The sequence below is a fragment of the Hemicordylus capensis genome, chromosome 3 (genome assembly GCF_027244095.1).
Source record: "Hemicordylus capensis ecotype Gifberg chromosome 3, rHemCap1.1.pri, whole genome shotgun sequence".
Lineage (NCBI taxonomy): Eukaryota > Metazoa > Chordata > Lepidosauria > Squamata > Cordylidae > Hemicordylus > Hemicordylus capensis.
In genome coordinates, this window is record NC_069659.1 from 75,207,059 (window position 1) to 75,232,434 (window position 25,376).

The following is a 25,376-nucleotide window of genomic DNA, read 5'->3' on the forward strand; positions in this document are numbered from 1 at the left end:
GAGGAAGTAATCAATTTAGCACACTTCACCTTATGAAGACAAACCTCATACAAATAAATTCACCATAATTCACCCCTCTGCCCAATCACTCTTAAATTGGGGATGGGTGGTAGCCTCCAGCCATCAGGCACTATCTACCAGCCCACCCCACTCCTTTGGGGCAGATCCACTTTCTGCCCCCAATCTGCCCCAAAGACACCCAAACTTCAAAAATTCTCAAAAAATCAGCCCTCTGCCCAATCCCCCTGAAATTGGTGTGGTAGCCTCCACCCATGAGGCACTACCACCCCACCCCACTATTTTGGGGCAGATCCACTTTCTGCCCCCAAACTGCCCCAAAGTCACCAAAACTTCAAAAATTCTCAAAAAATCACCCCTTTGTCCAAACCCCCTGAAATTGGGGTCGTAGCCTGCACCCATTAGGCACTACCACCCCACCCCACTATTCTGCCCCAGCCCCCACTTTCTGCCCCAATATGCCCCAATCTGCCCCAAAGACATGAAATTTTCAGAAATTTACCAAAAATCAGCCCTTTGCCCAATCCCCCTGAAATTGGGGTGGTAGCCTGCACCCATTAGGCACTACCACCCCACCCCACTCCTTTTGCCCAAATCCCATGCTATGCCCCCGAACTGCCCCAAAGTCACTAAAACTTTAAAAAATCACCAAAAATCAACCATGAACCGAATCACCCGAATTTTTTGTGCCCGAAATTCGGGTGATTCGGCTCGTGCCCGAAAAAATTCGAGGGGCATCGGGGGTGATTCGGTTCGGCCCCGAATCACCCGAAATTGTTCGTTTCGGGCACAGATCGTTCTGTGCCCGAAATTTTTTGCACATCCCTAAACAGAAGTAGTAAAATGTAGTGCTAATAGTTTGTCTTTTTAGTTTAATTTTCTTAGATTAACATCAACAGGGTAGAAAATTGTTAACAGACCACCTCCTCTCCCACTTCCCTTTAAGAAATTGTAGCAATGGAAACAGAACATAGACAGGTACATGATTTCAAGAGGAATTGTCTCTGCTTGGGTCAAGCAGCAGTGTCATACAAAGACTAAGCCGGTGGAAAAGCTTCCTAGCAAAAGGTAACCCCGCCCTCCATCCTCACTGAATCCTGCGGATTCTTAATGAACCCAGAGTTCCTCAGACATCAGGTGGAAAGGATCTTTGGCATAAAAAATGTATTGAGGCTGGAGAGCCTTTAAACCATCAAAAATCCCTGAAATGCAGTCAGGTTTGCAGTCAGTTATGAAGATTTAGCATACAGTCTCTTTTCTGCACTTCCTCTGAATAGCCACTACCGCACACCCACATCCTCTTCATCTGGTTTTTTTAAATGACGTTCAGACACAAAGTTTTCTCGTCTCTGGGACTTCACAGATAACAGAATCTTTTAAAAAGGCCTGTCCCCCAGACATGCGTTTTGAGGGTTCCTGGGAAGCATCTTTGCTGTTGCTGTCAGGGATGTAACTATAATAGGGCAAGGGGAGACAGTTGTCTGGGGGCCCACTGCCTTGCGGGGGGCAGAGGCAAGTCACAGGACTGACTCCCCCAGCCACGCACCCGCCTGGGCTCCCTTCAGATGTATTCATCCTCCCAAACTGATGTGAGTGTTAAGACCTGGAGCTACCAGAACAGTATGCAAACTCCTGCGTCTGAGTGCCTTGGAACCCAGTACTCCACTTTCTTGACTATGTCCATATCTAGTGCCACAAACCTTGATGTCAGCTGACACATCACTGCATCTGCTTGCCCTTACCTTGACAACACCTTTGCAAGGGACTTCAAATAATATCCTGTTAAGAAGTAATCCCTTTTGGCATAATACATGTATCAGCTGATACAAACACAGCCGTGTAGCCAGCCGAATAGTGGCCTGGATTCAGCCCCGCTTGGCTGCCCCCTCCAGTTACACCTGTGTGCATGGAGTCGCACTCACGGGGGCATGGTTTGGGCTCCAGAGGAGCCCAGAGCGAACTCTCCCCTCCCGCCCGGGCTGCCAAGAGCCCAATCAAACTCTCTGTTGGTTATTTCAAGCAGCACTGGCTGCCCGATAGGATATTTTCCCTTGGAGGAGAGAAAGGGGGAAACATCCTATCAAGCAGCTGGTGCTGCTTGAAATAACAGCTGAGAGCTCGCTCAGGCTCTCGGCAGCCCAGGCCACACCCACTGGGCTGGCCACGCAAAGGGGGTCCCCCTCTAGGTGGCCAGATTTGGCTTTTTAAAAGCCAAATTCTGGCTTACGGCCCATTTGACGCACGAGTATACCCCTTAGGTTCTGGCAATCCTGGCCCCCCTGGGCTGCCACAAAGGAAGCATGGCCTGGGCTTCCGAGAGCCCAAGCAAGCTCTCAGGTTGTCATTTCAGGCAGTGCTGCTGCCTGATATGACGTTTTCCCCTTTCTCTCCCTCTCTGGAGAGAGAGAGAGAAAGGGGGAAACATCCTATTGGGCAGCCAGCGCTGCCTGAAATAACAAACAGAGAGTTCGCCCAGGGAATCGGCACCCCAGGTGTGTGCGGTGGGAGTTCGCTCTGGGCTCCTCCAGAGCCTGAGCCATTGGGCTTCAGCAGCCCTTTTCATTCGTGGCCCGGGTTCTTTGAACCGGTTTGTTCAGTGGCTACAACCCTGTACAAACAGGTATTAAACTGTTCTTAATTTCATTATTTTCTCTATCCCTTATATCTTTCCCCTGCCTTTCTCCCTTCCTCAGTCCACATTCTAACACCCACCAGCTACTAGGCTATTAAAGCCTTCACTTTCTTACTGTTCCTTGCTCCTCATCTTTTCCCCAGGAACTGCCTTTAATGCCTGCACAACTGTGACAGTATCAAGGTTCCAAATACGACCATTTACATTGTGTTTCTGCTTATCAACAAACCTTATTGGTTTGTTTCAGAAGTCCTGCCTTTGAGATTGTTGCTCCTCTGATATATCCTAATATTTGCTTGTATCCAGATTGCAGGTCATTAGTTAGGCCCACTTGCAAATTCGGCTTTGAGCTAAGTTCTTCAAAGACAGTCTAGGAATGTAAGTGCATGTGTGTGGTAACATGTGTCAGGTTGAAATAATATACCCTGTTAAGATGCCTGATCCCAATGAAACCAAGCAGCAACACCACTGAACACCAGTGGACTTACCGTTTCTTTTAAGAAAGGCTAAGCGCCCAGAAACGGAAGGTTGGAAACAGGCCTGTAGTTGCTCAACTCTGAGGGATCCAAGGTAGACTTCTTCAGAAGCGGTCTAATAATTGCCTTCTTATGACAAGGAGGCATTCTGCCTTCCCCCAGAGATGCATTTATAATCTCTACCAGGCTTTCTACAACAACCCCCCTGCCAGATAGTATAAGCCATGTTGGGGAAGGGTCAAGAGAACATGTGGTAGGTCACATCATTCCAATCAGCTTGCCCACATCCTCAGGAGTCACAAACTGGAACTGATCCAACTTAACCACACAAGAGGAGTTGCTGGACACCTCCACATTAGACACTGAAGTAACTGTGGAGACGGAATCTAAGTCAGCCCAAATACGAGAAATTTCCTCTACAAAGAATTCATTAAACACGTCACAGAAGGTAATCGATAGCTCCAGATTTGGATTCAAGGGAGGAGGGGCACATACTAGCCCTCTCACAACCCTAAACAGCTCCGCCGGATGAGAACTTGCGGATGCAATAGGCAGAAAATAATTGCTTCTTTGTCTCACATATCACCTAAGCATAGATCTTCAAATGCGCTCTATGTTGTAATCTGTTGAATTCGAGTCGAGTCTTTCTCCACTTGTGCTCCAGTCTACCTCACCACTTCAGCCCACGTAGTTCTTCCATATACCAATGGGCCAATTTTGAAGCAGGTTGGAGAGGACACAGGAGTGATCATATCTACTGTTCTGGTAAATTTGGTGGTCCAGCTTTCCATCAGGGCATCGACAGGATTGCCGGCAGAGCCAACACTAAATCCAAGGCTTCTTGAAATCCTATTGGATCCAATGACCTTCTCGGGCAGACCATCCTAATAGGTACCTCAGCACCGCGAAGTGACTGTAAGTCCAACCTTAAACAGATGATGGTCCGTCCATGACAATGGGGAAATCACAGGAGTCCCCACTAACAGAATACCACCCTGATCAGTGTGAAATACCAAATCAAGTGTGTGACCTGCAGTGTGCATCAGTCCCAAGACTGCTTGGGATAGGCCCATAGTCATCATGACTGCTATGAACTCCTGAGCCGCCCTGGACAATTTGGTCCAGAAATGAACATTGAAGTCCCCCAGCACCACAACCCTGGGGGACTCCAACACCAAGCCTGAGACGAAGTCCGTCAGCTCAGTTAGGGACTCTGTTGAACAGCAGGACGATCGGTACATCAACAGAAGTCTCAATCTATCCCTGGTCCCCAAACTTAAGTACACACATTCAATATGGTCCAACACCTCAACAGGCATCCTAGTAAGGGAGATATTGTTCTTAAAGACCACAGCCACTCCACCTCCTTATCCATGGTCCCTCACCTACTCCTCAACGGAGTACACTGGAGGAAGAAGCTGGGACCAGACTGGGCCACAAGCCTCCCCCAACCAGGTCTCTGTAATACATACCAGGACAGTGCCTTCATCCAGAATCAAATCATGGATGGTTTCTGATTTGTTCTGGACCAACCTGGCATTACAGAGGAGCAAGGTGAGGGTCCAAGAGTGGTTGGCACTGCTCTCCAAGGTGAAAGAGCTGGCAAGACAGGTGGAAAGGGAAACAGCTATTAGATTTCCAAGTCCCCTTCCTCTGTAATGGCCCACTGACCTGCCAACGTTACTTCTTCTGTTCCCCACAACTACCAGAATTGCCACCCCACAGTCAATGGACACCCCCAGTCTCCCCATCTCTAAAACAATCTGACCCAGGACTAATTAAAACAGAAGCCCCACTATTAAATGCCGCCCCCACATACAAATACCTGGGAAGCCTGACCCTCGCCTTTGCTGTCTCCAGAAGTGGCTCTCCCAAAAGGGCGACCCCATTTGGTGTTGCCCCTTCGGTAGTGACCCTGCTGGTGGTGGGCCTGCTGCCACTGGCAACACCCTAAATAGCCCTGAGTAATCTCCTGTGGGCCTCAGTCCTGCAAATTCTCACCACAGTCCAGCAGACTGTCCTTGGGGACAGAAGCAAAAGCAGACAGGCAGGCACCCAGTCTCTCACCCTGGGGTATGCGTGGGGAGCAGATGTTCCTCCTCCTCTTCTCTCCTGCAGGCTGGGCAAGGCAATTGAGATGTTTGTGGCCTCCCAGGTCCAGACAGCCTTGGAGGAAACTGATTATCTAGACCCATTTCAACCTGGCTTTCAGGCAGGCTATGGCGTAGAGACTACCTTGGTTGTCCTGATGGATGATCTTCAATTGGGAATTGACAGAGGAAGTGTGACTCTGTTGGTCCTTTGGGGCCTTTCGGCGGCTTTCTACCATAGTATCCTTCTGGAGTGTCTGAGGGAGCAGGAGGCACTTCTTTGCAGTAATTTCGCTCCTACTGCTCACACAGATTCTAGATGGTGTCCCTTGGAGACTGTTGCTCTTCAAAATCTGAACTTTTGTATCCTGTCCCTCAGGGCTCCATATTGTCTCCAATGTTGTTTAACATCAACATGAAACCGCTGGGAGAGATCACCAGGAGATTTGGTGCTGGGTGCTGTCAGTATTCTGATGACACCCAAATCTACTTCTCCATGTCAACATCATTGGGAGGGGGAATAACCTCCCTAACTGCCTGTCTGGAGGAGGTAATGGGCTGGATGAAGGATAACAAACTGAGACTAAATCCAGATAAGATGGAGGTACTCATTGTGTAGGGTCGAAACTCGGGAGATGAGTTTGATCTGCCTGTTCTGGATGGGGTCACACTTCCCCAAAAGGAACAGGTATGCAGTCTGGGGGTGCTTCTGGATCCAAGCCTCTCCATGGTCTCCCAGGTTGAGGCGCTGGCCAAAAGTGCCTTCTATCAGCTTTGGCTGATACGCCAGCTGTGTCTGTTTCTTGAAATAAACGACCTCAGGACAGTGGTACATACGCTGGTAACCTCCGGACTGTATTACTATAACACGCTCTATGTGGGGCTGCCCTTGTGTGTAGTCCGGAAACTACAGCTGGTTCTCAATGCGGCAGCCAGGTTGGTCTCTGGGTCATCTTGGAGAGACCATATTACTCCTGTATTGAAAGATCTACACTGGCTGCTGATCAGTTTCCGGGCAAAATACAAGGTGCTGTTTATAACCTATAAAACCCTAAACGGCTTGGGCCCTGTGTATTTAAGATATAATCTTAAATTATCTTCTTTATTATGAACCCCACTGCCCATTGAGATCATCAGGAGAGTTTCGTCTGCAGTTGCCACCCGCTCTTTTGGGGGCTACTTGGGATGGGCCTTCTCCACTGCTGCCCCAGAGCTTTGGACCGCGCTCCCTGCTGAAATAAGAGCCTCCACATCTCTGACAACTTTTTAAAAGTCTTTAAAGGCACACCTGTTCACCCAGGCTTTTAATTAAATATCATTTTAACAGTTTTATCATAGTTTTAAAACGTTTATTTTTTATTAAAAAAATTTGCAATGTTTAATCTTTTACTATGTCATTTATTTCAACTACTGTTTTAAGTTTTTTGTTGTAATTTATTTTAACTAATGTTTTTAACTTTTTGTTTGCTGCTTGTAAACCGCCCAGAGATGTAAATTTTGGGTGGTACAGAAGTGTGTTAAATAAATAAATAAATAAAATAAGTGTCTGGTACTAGACCCATAACTCAATTCTATTTAACAAAATGACCTGTAGAAATTATGGGTTGGATCCTAAGTAGTGCAAATGCAAAAATTCACACAAGCAGTCCCTCTTCTTATTCTTTCCACCCCCAAATGGTTGAGTTGTGGGCTGCAGTACAGGGAGCTGCAGTCAAATGAAGAAAATTCACTGGGACAAGTGCTCTTTAACTTGTTCATAAGTGATCTAGAAGTTGGGGTAAGCAGTGAAGTGGCCAAATTAACAGATGACACTAAACTATTTAGGGTAATGAAATCCAAACAGATTGTTAGAAGCTCCAAAAGGACCTCTCCAAACTGGGGTGAGTGGGCATCAGAATGGCAAATGCGCTTCAATGTAGGCAAGTGTAAAGTGATGCATATGGGGGCAAACTCCAACTTTACATACACAATGATGGGATCTGAGCAGTCAGTGACTGACCAGGAGAAAGATCTTGGGGCCGTTGTGGACGGCTTGTTGAAAGTGTTGACTCAGTGTGTGGAGCTGAGAAAAAGGTCAATTCCATGCTAGAGTTCATTAGGTAGGGGACTGAAAATAAAAATGCTAATATTATAATGCCATGATACAAATCTATGGTGTGGCCACATTAGAGTACTTTGTGCAGTTCTCATCACTGTCTAAGACAAAGATTGTAGAACTGGAAAAGATGCAGAAGAGGGCAACCAGGATGGCCCAAGGCCAAATTTGTACTCTTTAGCTTGTTTATAAACAAGTACATAATTAATCTATGGAATTCTCTGCCATGGGATGTAGTAATGGCCACCAGCTTGGATAGCTTTAAAAGAGGAATTAAAGGATTTAAAAGGAATTAAAAGGTATTAAATGGAATTAAAGGAATTTAAAGGAATTTAAAAATTCATGGAGGACAGGTCTATCAATGGTTACTAGACTGGTGGCTATAGGCAAAATGCCTTTAAATACCAGTTGCAGGGGAGAAACAGAAGAATAGAGGACATGTCCTCAACTCTTGCCTGTGGGCTTCTCAGAGTTATCTGGTGGGCCACTGTGTGACCTAGGCTGCTGGACAAGATAGGCCTTGGGGCTGATCCAGCAAGGCTGTTCTCCTTCAAGGATTGAAGCTCTGCTTGCTGCAGTTGTGTGTTCCCATTCTGGGCGTTAACCTCTGACAACCCAGCCCCACCCAAAAGTATGTCACACTTTTTCCAAAGTGTGGGTTTACCCAACCCTCAGGAGGGGCTTTTTAGAGGCTTGAGGAGGAGGAGGAGGAGGAGGAAAATATCATTTGTGTGACAGCAGTTCCACTCACACAACTTAAGATGCAGACATCAAACTTCACACTGCATCCTTAACATATGTACAAAGAGTATGATTTTGATAGTGTCAACAAATTTTCTATTTAGCTTTCATTTCCAAAATTCTCAGACTCCTGACTTCAAATGTTATACTTCTGGCCTTTTCTAATTTTCTTTTATATCTCAAATGTTTTACATATGCTTGCAAGACAGTGTATTCTATCGTATTAAACAAACACTATGCCTATGGCTAGTTAAATTAGAAAGCTGGGAGGAAAGATAATGAGAAATCTTCTTTCATGTACGAAAATCAATTAAATTATATATTTTCTTTTTTCACCTTAATTTGTTCAAGTTCAAGCTCCAGTGAGTTCAACAGATTCTTCCCTGCCCCCTTTGTTCTATTCACTACTCATATAACTATGCTAAGCTTTAGTGTAAGCAAATTAGTTGTCTCAATAATGTATACAGTGGATGAAGTTAGGTTTTATAGTGGATGAGATACAATGAAGTAGAGAGGAAATCTAAATGTGCAACGGATAGCTAGTATTTCTTGTACTGCAAAAACAAAATTTTTAAAAGCAAGGGGGAAGAGAGATACTATGTTTTCTGTTCCTGCTTTTTTCAAATTATAAAAAGAAAATCCAGTTTTGTCAGACTCAGTTCTGCAGCTTACAGCAGAAAACCTCTGCAGTACAATTTATTATCTAAAGTGAGTATTACAGTAACATTTTAGCAGCTGGATTACATTTTAAAAAAACAAAACCCTCTTCGTTTTATCATATCAATTCAACTCTCCCCTCACACCTCTTGTAAGGTTAGCCTTTTTTTTTTTTTTGCTCAAAATTCAGCAAATTAAACTGAACTGTGCCCATGCATTTAATGGATGGAAATGGAAGCTGGCTTCTTGGGTCAGTTGACCTCTGTTCTAATAAAGCAATCCATAGAGACTTTGATAATCTGATTTAATGTGCATGAAAGAGAAGGAGCATTGATAAAGCAAAAAAATGTTTTAATTAACCTTTCACAGCTCTACTGAACCTTCAACATGCACTGCTAGATTAGAAAATAATACCTGTGTGACTTGGAATGTATATATACACATAAAAACACATATGATATTATATATGTGTGTATATACACACATATGTTCCTAAATTCCTTAAAGAGAAGAGCAGTGCCATGAGACAAAGCCCTGCTCTTGATCCCCGCTGGTGCTTCCATTCTCCCTGCCCATTCTGCCACCATCCCAAGTTTACTTGAAAGAGTTGGCAAATGGTCATGATGGATGGTTATCCCACCCTCCCCTGGGCAAATGGTGGGTGATGAGATACAATGGATGCAGGTTGTGGTGGCGGCGGCAGCAACAGCTCCCTCCTTCTCAGAAGGTGGGCAAGTCTGCAGACATCTGCATGCCACTTCCTTGCTAAATGGGCTTTCCTTTCAGTTGCATCATGACAAGGGGCTCTGAAGCCCTTTCCCAGTGCAGAAGGTGGGAGGCATGTTATGACTCTCTCATGTCATCTACCTTCTCCGACAGATGCTGCCAGCTGCAAAAGGAAACAGTGGGCAGTCTTGACCCTCCAGCTGTTGATGAACTACAACTCCCGTCATTCCCAGCCACAATTTATTATCTTATTGGCTTAAGATTGCTAATGCAATCTTAGGCTGCATTAACAGAAGCATAGTGTCCAGATCAAGAGAAATAGTAGTTCTATACTCTTCTCTGCATTGGTCAGTCCTGTCTTGAAATACTGAGTCCAGTTCTGGGCCTCACACTTTAGATGAATTGGAATGGGTTTTGATGAGGGCAACAAAGATGGTGAGGACTCTGGAACCCAAGTCCTGTGAGATACGGTTGAGGAACCTGGGTATGTTTAGTCTGCGGAAGAGAAGACTAAATGGAGATATGTCTTTGAATATTTGAAGGACTTTCCTATAGGAGGAGTGGGCTTGTTCTCTCTGGCTCCTGAGAGCAGGACTGGAACCAATGGGCTGGGATAGCAAGGAAGTAGATTCAGGATAAAACTAGAAAGAATTTCCCAACTATAAAAGCTGTTTTCCAGTTGGACAGCCTGGATTGTGCAGTGATGGGCTCTCCTTCTCTAGGGATTTTTGAACAGAGAGCTGGTCTTGTGGTAGGCAAACATGATTTGTCCCCCTAGCTAAGCAGGTTCTGCCCTGGTTACATAGGAATAGGAGACTAGAAGTGTGAACACTGTAAGATATTCCCCTCAGGTGATGGAGCCGCTCTGGGAAGAGCAGAAGGTTCCAAGTTCCCTCCCTGGCATCTCCTAGGGCTGAGAGAGATTCCTGCCTGCAACCTTGGAGAAGCCGCTGCCAGTCTGTGAAGACAATACTGAGCTAGATGGACCAATGGTCTGAGTCAGTATATGGCAGCTACCTATGTTCCTACCTATGTCCCTATGTAGGGACCAGATACATTATCCCTCCCCCCGCCACCCCCAGCAGGACTCCCTACTTATTCTCTGCATTTTCCATTTTCAAATTTAGATTCTTGTCCTGAGGGCTTAGGAGGTTAGTGTAATGCATACTGTGCGGTCTGAGCATCTGCTCACTTCTGTATAAGATTCTCTAAGCAATCAATGGAGGAGATTGTATGGCATTATCATGCTTGTGTGCTCTTTTCATATCCAAACTCATGCAGAAAAATAAAACAGCCTTGTTGTATGTTCACCTACCATGAACAGAAATGCACGAATGTGCCCTATGTAGTCTTTAATTCCATTTATTTGAAATAAGGTCACATATATATGCTTATTTTTCTACCACTGTAGACATAGTAACTAGAAGAATAATGTTAAAATAGATGAGTTCTCATCTCTCACATGAATGTGTTGTCAGGATCTCTACAAATAGTACTCCCCTAAAAAACAACCCAGCAACAAGTAAAAATCAAATATGGGAAGCTGCCCAACATCAAAGCAATGGTGCTATTGGTGAAGAGATAAATGCTGATGCAAGAGCTTTCCTGACAAAAATCATAGCCACATACTCTAATCCTCAAACAACTATCTCAGATATAGAGCCAGATGCTTAAGTGGAGTCCAGAGTATCTCTCTGATATTAAAATCTACAGGTATACAATTCATGCTCTACAAATGTTACAAATACATGGAGGTTGTCCATTCCTCAATAACTTCATCAAAAGGATGCCTGATACCAGAGCTAGAAAAGCCATCTGCTGGAGACCCTGGACAGCTGCTAGAAACCAGAGTGGACAATACTGGGCTACAGGAACCATAGGATAAGACTGCTTCTTAAAAAGCATCACAAAACAATAGGCTTCATTCCACAATGAATTCATCACTCAATAAACACAATATAATGAACCTGAAGGATAGCCTTTTGTGTGTGGAAAACACTCTCATGTTTAGATGGAAGAAAAAGCAATATGTATAGTTTCTTAAATTTAACTTTATCTAATTAATTATTTAGAAAGAACCCATTATAAACTTAACAGATTTGTACTGTTTAAAAGCACTGTACATTAATTGTATATCTCATATACTTCAAACCTACCTCGAACAGTGAGAGTAGCAGATGCTTCAACTTTGCCAACTCTGTTCTCAGCAATACATGTATAGGTCCCCTCATCTGTGCTTGTAGCCTTTTTAATACGTAAAGTGTAGTCATCTTTGATGTCGTATCTGCATTTCAAAAAGAAAAGATGAAAATCATTGCCCAGCTTAATTTTTCACCTGGAATATACCAGCCTTGTTCTATCTTGGATACATCAATGGAAGATAATTTATTATGCAGAATTAGATAATTCCACTGAACATTAATCTTCATGACACTTTTATTTCAGCATGCATTACTTAAAAACTTTACAGCCATAAAATTAGTATTGCTATGTTCATGTGGAATCAAGGCTTTATTAATAATATCAGTCACTCTGCCCTTGATCTGGAGCATTATGATAAAATAGAGCTAACAGTTATCAATATATGACATCCGAGGTTCACACTGGCCCCAACTCCATGAGTTGCATATTTTATTTCTAGTATTCTGGAAAATGCCTTTAAAACACTTCATCTCCTCAGTACACTTCTAACAAAGTGGCTGTCACACAGAAGAAGGAGCAGGCTGGTTCTCTGTTGCTCCCGAAAGCAGGTCTAGAACCAATGTGTTGAAATGACAATGAAGCAGAAGACAGTAGGAAGAATGTCCTAAATGTAAGCGCTGTTTGACAGTGCATCAGTCTGGTGTTTAAATGGTAGGCTTTCAAAAAGAGGCTGGACAGCCATTTGTTGGGGATGCTGTCGCAGCTGTCTGCACTGAGCAGGGAGCTGGACAGGCCCAGAGCCAACCTAAAAATCTTGTGAGGGGATAACAATAATGGGGGTGGGCCAGGTTATATGGCCTTTTAAAAACAATTTGCAGCCTGGACACTTATACTAAAGTATTGCAAAAGTCAACAGAAAGTAATTTTCTGAATCAATGTCTTTAATAAATTCAATTTCACATTTTATTGAATTGTTAAAATAATTCAGTAAAACAGTAAGTGAGTTTCCTTAATCAATTATAACAGAAGTATGCTTAGCGTTTATAACAAATAAAAATCCACTTAGTTTAAAAAAACTGAACTGTTTTTATTAACATCCCCCATGCGCGCGCACACACACACACACCATGACACATGCAGTGTTCAACAGGTGGGCTCCTGAGTGCCCGAATAGCAACTGAACTCACAAGAAAATAAGGATGTAAAACAATTATATTTATGCAGATGTGCATTAGCAGAAACATTTCAACATGTAACTTAACCTATTCTTCATCCTATGTATTTCTTCCCCTACTCCCTCCTCTGTCTCTCAAGAGTACAAAAGTTCACTTTTGCCTTTAATAAATAGTTGGATATAAAAAGAGAACTTTGGTAGATGAAGTTTCTCTTAATACACTATTGAAGTGTTGCTTGAGCACAGTAACACTTAATAAGGCTTAATTAATGCATATTAAAACGTCTAGAAATTAATTCTAGTCACAGCTCAGCTATACCAGATGGATAAACAGAACACTATACCTGTTTGTTTTTGTTCTCTCTCTGAATTGACTTTGGAAATTGGACTTGAGGGAGTGGTTCTTCCCCTCACTTGCTGGCAGGGTGTGTGTGTGGCAACCCAGTCCAGCCAGGTACACACACAAGATAGGAGAGGCACACATGCGCCTCTGGCTACCTTGCTGTAGGGATGTGCATGGAACCAGCTCCCTTCAAGCCAGTCATGGGGTGGGAGTGGCTTTAAGGATGGGGGAGGCTGCACTTATCCCCCCGGCCGTGCTTCCCCCTCCGGTGCTCTTTGGATAACTAGGCAGTTGGAGCGGCAGCATAACTCCTTGCCACACCATTGTTGCAATGACTGGAAGTGTGACCAGAAGTGCTGTGTATGTGTGCCCACATCGTGTGGAAGGAAGGAGGGGGAAGCAGGGAGGAGGTAAGTGCACTCTCCCCCAACCTGAAAGCCACTCCCTCCCCCCGCGTTCGAACTCGTTCGAACACGGGGGTTCCGAACCTGTTTGGTGTTCTACGAATAGAATGCCAAACAGGTTCGTGCACGTCCCTACTTCACTGCCTCTCCTTCTCAGGTGCGGAGGTGCCGCCAGTTCATGAGCTCGGAGGAGTCCTTCAGCCTCCAAGTCTGACTGAGAGAGAGTCAGTGGCTGCCTGCCTCAGATTCTCATATCTTGCCTGCCTGGGGGCCGAGGCCAGCCAGGCCTCAGAAGTTCCCCTTGGCCTCAGCTCCTGTGTGCATAGCCTGCCTCGCTCACTCTCTTCATGCAGCACACGACTCTCAACGTGGCTGATGGTAGGACGCGCCATCATGTGTGCAAGTGGCACAGCACTGGTGTCCGCTGCAATGGCCGGGAAGAAGCGGCTGGCTGTTGCTCAGCAGCAGCTTTCTCAGCCCAGTCCTGCACACACACCTGAAGGGAGGCTGGAGATGGGATGGGCCAGGGTAGCCCTCACTGCTGTCAGTTGAGCAAGTACGACTCATCATCAGTACAGAGAACTTGAAGGGGGAGAACTGCAGTGGGGAGGGGAAGGAAGCTTATGGGGCTCAATGGACACCTCAGGACATCTCCTTGCTATGGGCCTGGAGCTGATCTAGAAAACCTCACAGGTATCTTCCAACTCTAAAATTCTGTGATAAGATAAAATTCTGTGTAAAGTTCTGAGTAAGTAACATGCATGCCCAAGCCCTTTCCAAATCAGGACTATTCATTTACCAGTCCTTACAGATCAACCAATGCAATCCAGATCTGAGAGTGCAATAAGCAGAGATAGCTAGATTGTTCATTCTAAGCAAATAATTTGGTCGTAGAGCAATTAGGCTGAGTTAGATCACATGTTGACGCATTTTTGATGTGCAGGGAAACAACTTTATTTGAGCTTTTGTGCAAGACTGGTGGTGCTCCCTTAGACACCTGCAACAAAGGAATTGCTTGTATAATATTGTGCAACATGTGGGCCTCTGTGTTCATTCAACAGAAAGCATGCACAGCAAAACAACAACAAACAAACAAAAAGCCCAACAACAATGGAAGTATCAATTCCCCCAAAATTGTGTTTATGGTATTGAATAGCAGTGATAATCTATGCAGGTGAAGCAGGCAAAGAGGAGACTGGAAAATAATTGTCTCAGCACATGCTGTGCCACAGCAAAAAAACACCATGAAACACATGGTTAAATTTACACTTTCAGGTGGTTTGTGAGGTACTATCGTACTATAGACAATAAAAAGACTGCATGTCACATTGAAAAGGGCCTTGGGCAATGAAACCGACAGTCAGAACCGATTTCTCCACTAGGGTTCTCACATTCAAAGATGCAAACATGCTATGGAGGCTGAGATCCAAATCTGCAGATTGAGATACAACTTGGCCATTTATTCTTGACACGAGTTGCCACCACAGCTCTACCTCCTTAATATACATAGGGCCACTTCACACGTACAGTTTAACTGTATTTAGTGGTTAAAATTTAGCGGTTAAAAGAGTTAAAATCCTGATTCAAATTCATTGAATAATTCAACCTTGGGTGAACAGAAATGTTCTTCAAGGAAACCTCTGTCTGACCCAGGGCTTAGAGACTGGGCATGAGAGTGGCAGGCCACGGGGACACCCCTGGACAGCTCATGAGAACGACTGTCAAAGGGGTGAGAAGAGAAGTTTTAGAATGTGAGCCCTTTGGGGACAGGGAGCCACCCACTGTATGTAGATCCGCAGGCAGAAGGATGGATGGGAGAGAGGAGCATACCTGCTCTCTGGACACCGCTGGAGAACAGGGCTGTTGCTCTGTACTGCTGGATAGGACACACATGTGCACATGACTTTGCAGGAAGGCAGGGGGCATGGAATCACATGCTTGCCAATTGTCACCTAGACCAGGAATGTGTTCCTGGGATAGCACTTCCTGCTCCCTGAACTCATTCTCACTCAATTCAGAGCACCCATGGCCTGACACCTTTGTGAGGGAAGTGTTAAGGTGGAGAATGGGATGATCTGCCATCTGGCATCACGGCAGATTTGTCAGGCCAGCTCACTTCTCTTTTGTCCACTTTGACAGTCGTTCTCATGAGCTGTCCAGCGGTGTCCCCGTGGCCTGCCACTCTCATGCCCAGCCTCTAAGCCCTGGGTCAGACAGAGGTTTCCTTGAAGAACATTTCTGTTCACCCAAGGCTGTCTTGCTCATGAGCTGGCCTCTGTGGTCATCCACCACCCAAAAGGGGAAGGGGCTGGATCCCCCTTCCCCACCCTAACTTGGTAAAAAAAAAAATAGAACTTGGCAGCTCTGGAATCCTTTCTGGGGTCTGACTTTCAAGCCCTGTCAATAGCACCACAATGCAAACTATTTGAATGGATGAAGCGGACACTGGGCTGCAGAGTGGACCCTTAAGGACATCCAAAACTCCTAGTCCAGAGCATATGCAGCATGTGTAGCTTATGTAGATCTAGAGGGACAATGATTCGCAGGAGTAGAGAGGCCCGGATACCTGTGCTCCCAGAATGGCTGATCAATGCATTGGGGGCTGCATGTGGGGGGACACATGTCCACATTGGCAAGTGGGATGGCAGGTGCATGATTTGGAATCAGCTTTGCAGTGGTCATCAAGACAGGCGAAGCACTTGCCCAAGTGCTTGTCCCCACAGCTTGCCTGCATGAAGCATTCTCCCTCACTCCCCTTAGTCTGCCACTGACATGGCATTGCGATCTATGGAGTCACGGGCTGGCCTAGTGGACAGCTCTTCTTATTAGTAAGACTTGGGAAGCAAACCTCCCCCCTCCCCAGGAAGGGGCTGGGGCCCCCTTCCCCACCCTTTCCGTGTGAAGAATAGAACTTGGCTGCTGCAACTTCCCTGCTTGGATCTGCCTCCCGGCTTTCCCCTCTTGTTACCCTGTTTGTGCTTCCACTTGGGGTGCTTGTGGACACCCGTGCCTGTTGCCCCTGGGTGGCTGGCCAGCTTGACAGGCTGGCCGGTCTGGGATGAGGCATATTAATATCCGTGTAGCCTGGCAACTCCATAGCTGCGCAGCTGACAGGAGGGGAGAGGCTAGTTTTCCAAGCGGCTGCCAGTGAGAAGTGCCAAAAGTCTGGAGCAGCTAGATTTTTGGGGCGGGTATGTATCACTGCCTCTATAGTTGGAGTTAGGAACTGGGTGCTTAACTGTAAGTGACGGGTCTGGGTTCGGGCTTAACACTTCAGTGGCATAACTGCGGTTATCGGCAGCGAACCATAGGAAAAATCTCTAGTGGAATTAGTGGAACAAAGTGGAATTAGTCGGGGAACACTGGAGGTAACTTTTCTGCATGGACTTTTCCACATTCCTACAGTTAAAATCTCTCTCAGCTTGAACTGCAGCGAAAGTGTACATGTGAACCAGCCCATAATGTGGCTCAGGTAGTCGAAATAGCTGACTTTATGCAGACAATCTGGGGCACAGCTCTGACATCATCTTTGGGCTACAGTTGACTTATTCCCACTTCAGCTCACTGATGTCCTGGTCCTGGCATACAAGCCAGCTGCCTTGCAAACATCAGCAGTCTTTGTGTTCACACCTGTCAATCATGCCATTGTGCAGAATGTGATGGGTGGATGAACTATTTATGTGGCAAGACAAAAAGATGGCTGCAATTATAATTTTAAGTATCAGTGTGATGACTGTAAAGTAAATGTAGGCTTAGAGTGGCCAACTGGGTTGCTATTTTGAGCAGGAACACCAACTCATTGCATTCCAGCCTGCCACATTATCTGTGGACTTCTAGGCCACCCTGAAATGGCATGCTATTTAACAAGAAGCCCTAGTAAAGCAGGGCTCATGGGATATTGTAACCATCTGGTCTCCTAAAGAATTGATGTAGTGCCCTGTAGTCATCTGTTCCACTCACATGGCCCACACAAGTCGTTATGGTTCAGTGATAATCTATGACAGGTGAAGGAGGCAAAGAAGAGACTGAAAGATAACTGGCTCAGAAGATGCTGTGCTGCAGCAAAAGAACACCATGACATAGATGGTTACATTCCACTTTCAGGAGGTTTGTGGGGGATAGAATGAAAGAGGCATCTACTTTAGTAGTGTGCTCTTCACAGCAGTTAATCAATTCAATCTACCTTTAGTTATTACCAAAATATATGCACTGAAAGCACTCATACTGTCCCAAGCCTATATAACCTAAATCATAATTCAGTGCATAGAGTATAGCATTTCTGTAGTACACAAGCAAATGGAAATACAACCCCCTTGCTAACCATTGTTGCTTCTTGCTGAGACAATCCTATAACTTGTAACAAAAATTTCAAATAAGTATAAAACACCTGATCACTCCCTTAAATGAGTGGTAGCAGTGTCTTGAAAGTGGGAAGACCATAATCTCTGTTGTTGCTAATAATAATATTTTATCCTGCCCTTCCTCCAAGACACTCAGGGCAGCATACATCAAAATAAATAGTAGCAAAAGGACAAATAGAGGCTTTAGAGGGTGATTTAAACAGAGAAAAATGACAGGAAAAGAGTTAATCCTGATCAAGGCTCTCTCACATCTTCTCTAGTTAAGAGTATGTTTTTTCCTTCAACGTAAAGCTGTGCATATTCAGATTAAATCTGGCATTGTGTCTGGGAGTGGAATTGATTTTAAAACAGATGTTTTTAAAATGTGTGGGGTTTTTTGTTTCTACAAAATGTATCAGGGTTGTGGGGTTTTTGACAAAATTACTAGATTTTTCCACACTGACTCAATCCACGGATATTTGAAGGAATACCTTCTGCCCATATGCAGAGAATTTATCAATGACCTGCTGCAAGTGCTACGTATGTGAGGTACACTGGATGACAAAACTAGGGACATAACCTTTTGTGTGGTGGCATCCAAACTTAGGAATTCCTTATGCAGATCTTCAGATCCCTCCCTTTTCTTTTCTTTGACAGGTGAAAATGGTTTTATTTGCCTGAAGCTTTGGAGGGCAAGATGGTAACACCTGAGGAGGAGAGAATCTACTTTTTTGTCTAATGCTATTTTGGTTGTGGTATATATCTGATTTTAGACTTTGCATTTTATGATTTATTGGTTTATAACTTTGGTAGCTGCCTTGCTAATATATGGAAAAGCAGGATACAAAAATTTCAGACAAATAAACAGGACAGTCAAGTAATTAAACATTCTGTCACGAGAGCTCAGAGGAATGCAGCCATTATAGGCTAAGACCTCTTTATTGTGTAACAGGAAGAGACCAGTTAAACAAAGGTACAGGCAGGAAGAAGGAAGAGACCCTGCCCCCAATTAAGATCACCACTAGTAAATCCTAGTGCCACCTACTGGCTGGACATAGTACAACAACATTTCCACACATCTTCCCCCCGCTTTCTTAAACTGACAACAATTATTTTACTCATCTTGAAACTTCAGGGGTTTCCGGATAATTCAACCAGAATGAGTAGTGAGCTGAGTACTGGTATCAATGTCATTTTTGGTGGCTGGCCCTGGCATAGTCTCTATAGAGGAACTTGGGGCTGCAGGTGCTGTTTCCTCATCTGAAGGTTGTATGTTCTCAGGAATGACAAAGAGATGTCTACGATTTCTGTTGAATGTTCCACTATCCACCTTGACTGAATATGATCTGGGTATCTCTCTTCCCTACAACTATAGCAAGAGTCTGCCATGACTTCTCCATCATGTTTTATACAGACTCTGTTTCCAGGCTCTAAGTTTGGTAGTGGTTGTACTGAATACCGCCTGTTGTAGAAATGTCCATAGCTGTCCTTGGCTTTTCGATCTGAAGATGCAACTTTGTGCAAATCAGGTCACTTATAAACTAGATATTTATCAAGAGATGGAACCAGTGTTCTGATTTGTCTGCCCATTAACAGCTCTGCTGGGCTATATCTAGTAGATATCAATGGTGTGGATCTGTAGTTCAAGAGAGCAAGATGTGGATCATCTTGGCACAAAATTTTCTTAGCAGTCTGTACTGCCCTCTCTGCTTCCCCATCTACCTGAGGGTAGTGAGGACTCATAGTAACATGCATAAAGTTAAATGATGTGTAAAAGAGCTTGAACTCCACTGCTGTGAACTGAGGTGCATTATCTGTCATGAGCTCTTCTGGGATGCCAAAATGGGCAAAGGTGTTCTTCAGTTGTGTAATGATGCTATAACATGTGGTACTGAACAAGGAAAGTATCTCAATATATCTGGAAAAATTGTCAATGATGACCAAGTAGTGGCCTTGAAATTCACACAAGTCTGCAGCAAGTCTCTTCCAAGGTCTAGTAGGCAAGGGTGTGGTAATTAAAGGCTCTTTTCATTGAGTTGGTCTATTCCTTCTGCAAAAATCACAAGATCAGACCTTGGTCTTTAAGTCATTCCCAATACTTGAGACCATGACTCCTACTGCTTTAGACTTGGTTCCTGAGCCAGACCTCAAGCTGCTTCACTGCACCTTGAGATCTCCCTTGGTGACGTCATGAACCTTGGGGTCGGGACTTTTGGAATTTGGTGAGCGACCTAGGTGCGGGGGATACTGGTTAAACTTTCTAGTGATTTGTTTCTCTTGTGCTTTCAGATGCAGGAGGACCCCAGAGCTACCGACTTCATTGATGGTGACCTTGGATCAAGCCTTGGACGGATGTTGCAAATGCAAGTAGTGCCACCTACTGGCCACCTACTGGCTGGACATACAAAAATGTTTCCACACACATTCTATTTAATTCAAGGATCAAGATGCTTCAACTTGAACTGCTCTGAAACCTATTGTGGGGAAGGGGAAGTGACTAAATGTAAGCCTTCCACAGCCCAAACAGGTAATCACTGGCCATCTTGGTTGACATGTCCATATGTTGACCTAAGTGAGCACTTATCACTATTTGAGCAGCTATGGTAGACTAGAGTCCCTTTGGTGCTGGAAGATCCCTTATATGCTCATATTCCCTTTTTGTTCATTCTCCACTGCAGGGGGGAAAACCCCAAACCTCCAACTGAACAGGAAGGATTCACATTTATTTACTTGCTTATGGAACAAATCTCACTTTGCATATCAACTCCCAGTCTGTCTTAGTACAATAACCAACATTATCTTGGTACAATGTCATCTATGCTGGGCCTTCATCTCACAAGTTTCAAGAAATAGTTGACATAAATTTTCATTTTCTTTCCTTATAACCAGGGTTTCTTGTATAATAGTATATTAGATTTTACCTTTTTATTTTCTGTTGAAATAGTTTACATTATATTTTAACCCCTATGCAAAAGAGTAACAAATATACTGGTCAGTTCCCTTTTAAACATTATGTTTTATCTGAAATAATAGTCAACTCTTAACTTTTGAGAATTTAGACTTTGTTCTACACCCCAAAGCTGGAAAAAAGCACTCTAAAATGTCAAGTAAACTATCTGAAGTAATGGTTGCGGTATGTCTGCCTTTCATTAGACAGGAAAGAAACACATGAGAACAGATGAAAAAACATTGCTGCTAAGGAAATTCTTATAGAAATGGGGTGATTTTGATTTTGAAATGTGGCAGTCTCTGGTTCATATGAATACATTCTTTGTCACTGGTTTGATTAACGACAGTTGTACTATAGTGTGCTGACAGTCCCTGCCATAGAGACACATTTTTCCCCCTGATATGAAGCACTGCTGAAAAATGCAACCCAATCAGATTTGGCTGCCGGACAACATGTGCTATCATCACTGTACCGTGAATTGAGATTGATTGGTAACCAGCTGTGACAAAGTGCAGGGTGCAGCGGGGGCGGGGGGGGAGGTTTGTATTTTTCTTGGAGAAAAAATAGAAAACTTAATTGTGGCAAAACCACTACCATCTGTAGGTCAAATAATGAATAAAACAAAGCAAGTTAATCTACAATATTTAATAATAATTTAGATACAGATGCATTCTACCCATATACTAACTCATAACAGTAGATTTTTCAAAATTAAACTTCTATTTTGTCTGACTACATTTATATTTAAATTGAATTCCTAAGCTATTAAAGTAAGTGGAATCCTGATTCTAAAACTGTCCTAAGCGCTGATCTGGAGGTTTGCCAAGATATAAATACAGTAAATAAGTTGTAATATGAAGAAATGTTCCACAGAAATCAGGCCCACTGCTGAAATCCACAGATAAGGTATATCTGGTATGGTTTATTCAGGTCTCACAATATCAAATGTCATTTGGAACTGCAGGGTTGTTTTCAAAAGCCTCAAAATCATTTGATCTCATTTCTGGATTTGTTTTAGGTAAAATGCATGATTATAGTTGCACAAAAGCAAAATACTGCCATATTCTGCATTCATGCTCGCTTATCAAAAGTTTCACAATCTATTCCAGAGACATGAAGGGGAAAAAAAAAGAAAACCTTGTCTTTCCACAGTTTAATGAAGGTTCAGGTGAGAAAATGGAGAGGCTCTTTTTCTCTTTCAGTGTTGCTGCTGTTGCTGTCACACAGAGAACCTGAAATTTTACTTACTGCAACCCTATCCATGGTGTATTTCACAATGAATAATGAAATATGCATTCAGTAACTTCTACTCAGGTGCTCACTAAGAATTGCTTCAATGCAAGGACAACTACACTATAAAGCTGAGGATTCTACATGGACATTTGGAAAAGGAAGCATAGGCAAGCATGATCAAGAATGGCACCATGGTACAGCACGTGGTAAGAATGAAAAATACTTGCCACAAAATGAGAATGATGATCACCATAGAATGATGATGCTAACAGAACAGAGTGGATTCTGAAATAAAATAAAATAAGTGGACTGGCAGAAGGCATTCCTAAAAATAAATTAATACAAACTGCAGCCATTCCTAACTCATTAGTTAGTCTTGAAAAAGTTACAGTGGCTGCATTCGGACGTAAGGAGAAACTTGAGTTAAAGAGGGCAGAGCTTGGAACAGAGGTTGGAACTCAACTGTCTTTTTGAGCTGAAAGTGACCTGTGGTTTGTCCTGCCAAACTCACATCAGAATGTGGATGCTACCATAACCGTGGTTTCATGCTGATTTTGGAACCACAATGGTGGCCCAGACCAACCCAGGAAAGCAGTAGCTCTATGCATGCTACAGCCACCTCTTGGACAAAGCACCACACCCTTGCCATCCTCCTTGCACTTCCCCATTCTGCCTGGCAACAGTGACACATTTGGAGAATTTAATGAGATACAATCCTTTTGAGTTTTGCCAGTATTCTGCTGATGTCAAGAGGGGCTGGGTGCTGCCCCCAATAAAGGGGGTGGTAAAGACAGGGATGGTGGAAAGTGGGGGCAGTCCCCACAGTGGCACATCTCTCTCCATCCCAGCCATACACGTGGCCAGCTGCCCAGAAACATGGGAGCACAGAAGACATCGCTACACAGCAGCACAAAAGAGCCTCCTCTCTTGGATCACATTCCACAAAAATCCCTGTGTTGTTGTGTCCTTAACACAATTATGCCCCTTGCAGGGCAAAATGCAAGCAACCTGCCTGTGCACCCCCAACATAGGTGGCCTGGCATAGGAAAGGTGTTACCTGCACAACAGGTGGGCACCAACACCAGTTTCCATTGTCGGGGTCCGGGGAATATGTAAGGTAGCACAGATGTGGTGCCAATGCTCCAACAGCAAAGGCACTTTTCTTCTGATGCTGAACCAAATATTTTGCTGCCACCAAAACAAATACTATGCGGGGGCATAGGTGGCCATTGCTAGGCTCTCCCTGCAGCATCTTAAGATTAGAGGTTGCACTTTGCAAGCAGAAAACTAAAATGTGAGGCAGCTGGATTCCTGTGGGCTGCAGCCATGAGGGGTACACAGTTTACTTTCAAGACGACCCCCACATGCGGGTCCATGCTACACTAGAATGTATCTGGGTGTTGTTGTTTTGACAGTGGTGGGGGAGAAGGCCCCCATCACCCAGCCGCCACACCTCTCATTGACCTCTCCATGCATGCGCCTCACAATTTTTGAGAAGGTTGCTTATTAACTTTACACCAGCAGGGATGCTTGTATGAAGGGCCTGGTACATTAGAGGAACCTTGTCCTGCTCCAAGGGCACAGGACATGGATGTAGAGCCATGGGCCCTCTAAAGCCACCCTTTGGCATGCTTGTGGCCCTGCCTTGCTCTTCCATACAAGTAGTTAATGAATCTGTCATTGATGCCCACTCCAGTTGTCCTTGGCACTATCTATTGCCCCACAGCTGTCCCTTTATTTGATGCGCTCTCCTGCGCTATCAGGGAATGTCTGCAGTATATACTCTTGTTGAGGCCTTAAGGCCATGTGGGTGTTGTCCCTGCACCTGGCCCTATACTGCTATGCGTGGAATAGTAACCTGGCCACACCCACATGTGTCCAGTCTTGCATGAGTGTGCTCGCAGCTGACGGCCCATTACATAAACCCACCCCAAATGCCAGTCATGTGGCCACTGAAGTTTGGTAGCCCACGACCTCTTGTTCTGCGATGATGCCTAGCTGTTCCAAACAGCCATGCTGTCCCAGCAATCTTCTGATTCCACACCATCAACTGGTGGCACTGGCAAAGCCAGCGCCACGGGGAGCAGTCAAGCTGGGGAAGCCAATGACCTCCGATTTCTTACTGGATTCCCCTTTACCAGTATGGTCTCGAACCTCCCCCCACCCCAACCAGGCTCAAAATTGAGCCAAACCAGGCCCAGTTGGGGTGTACACAAAACCAGACCATGTACGGTTCAGCTGGAGTCCAGTTCAGCTCAAACCAAATTAGTTTTCCAGTTTTCTGCACATCCCTAGTCTTTCACCTTATCAAGGGTTGGAACTGGTTAAATGTACATATCAACCTTCCTCTAAAGGAGACCAGAGAGACATTATAGCTTGTGTTAAGCTGAGGCACTGACTTGTCCAAGGCCACCTTAGCAATCTTCCTAATTGAGAAACACTTTTTGCTGTCTCTCTGAGAGATGCAGGATTAGACTTTGGGCTTGCATGCTCCCTCTCTCGTAATCCTTGCCTCAGGAAGAAGTGAACTGGGATACCTTGTGCTCATTTGAATATAAAAGCTCTCCTGATTTGGCAAGATTAAATCCTCGATTAAAACACTGAATATCTGGATAATTCAAATAGCAATGGACCCATTTTGAACATGTTAAGACTGCATTGAACATGTTAAGACAGCTCTTTGGGGCCGGTGGTTACCTCTTCGCCCGACCTTCTGCCCTAGTCTCTGCTTCCGCCCAGCCACCTCTCCTACCCATCACCACTTCAGCCCCTCCACTTTCTTTCCCCCCTCCTGGGCCTTGCCTCCACAGCCCGCCACCGCCTCTGGCTTCTGCGCCTCAGCCAATCAAGCACGTCCACTGCCCAGCCAATCAGCTGGGTGCTGGGACGCACATTCCAAGGCACACTCAGGAGAATTATATCTATATAGAGATAGATGGATAGATGGATAGTGGGCAGGGATCTGCGAAGAGAGGGGTTGCGAGGGAGAAAAGAGCCCCTAAAGGAGAAGGATGCTGCTGTTGTGTGAATTAGATACGGAAACAAGATGAACAAGATCTCTTAACTCAGGATGGGAGAGAGGGAGAGAGAACGAAATTAAAAAGGGTGGGGAAGAAAGACAGAGAGGAAGAGCAAATGGAGGAGAGAGAAAGAGAGAAAAAGGGAGGGGAAGAGAGAAAGAAGGAATGGCGAGGGATGGGCCTGAGCCTGTCAATATCCTGATGGGAATGAGCAACCATGGAGGCAGTGGCAGCAAGGAAGGGCTCAATCAACCGCTGCTGCTGTTTGGGGCTACCGAGGTCATTGTCAGAGGGAGGCAGGCAGGCAAGGGATGGGCCTGGGCCTGTAAGGGGCC

At 44.7% G+C, this 25,376-nt stretch overlaps 1 protein-coding gene across 18 annotated transcripts in view; it reads right to left on the reverse strand.

Moving 5' to 3' along the window:
• The window catches only part of ROBO2 (roundabout guidance receptor 2), a 735,763-nt gene that overhangs the window by 192,530 nt on the left and 517,857 nt on the right, over positions 1-25,376 (reverse strand). For 17 of the 18 annotated variants that reach the window (XM_053307038.1, XM_053307032.1, XM_053307028.1 and 14 more), the window contains one exon: positions 11,592-11,719. In XM_053307038.1, coding sequence (XP_053163013.1) covers positions 11,592-11,719 — 128 coding nt within the window. Of the gene's footprint in view, positions 1-11,591; positions 11,720-18,418; positions 18,745-25,376 lie in introns of those variants that run through there. The other variant, XM_053307042.1, reaches the window with a different exon arrangement.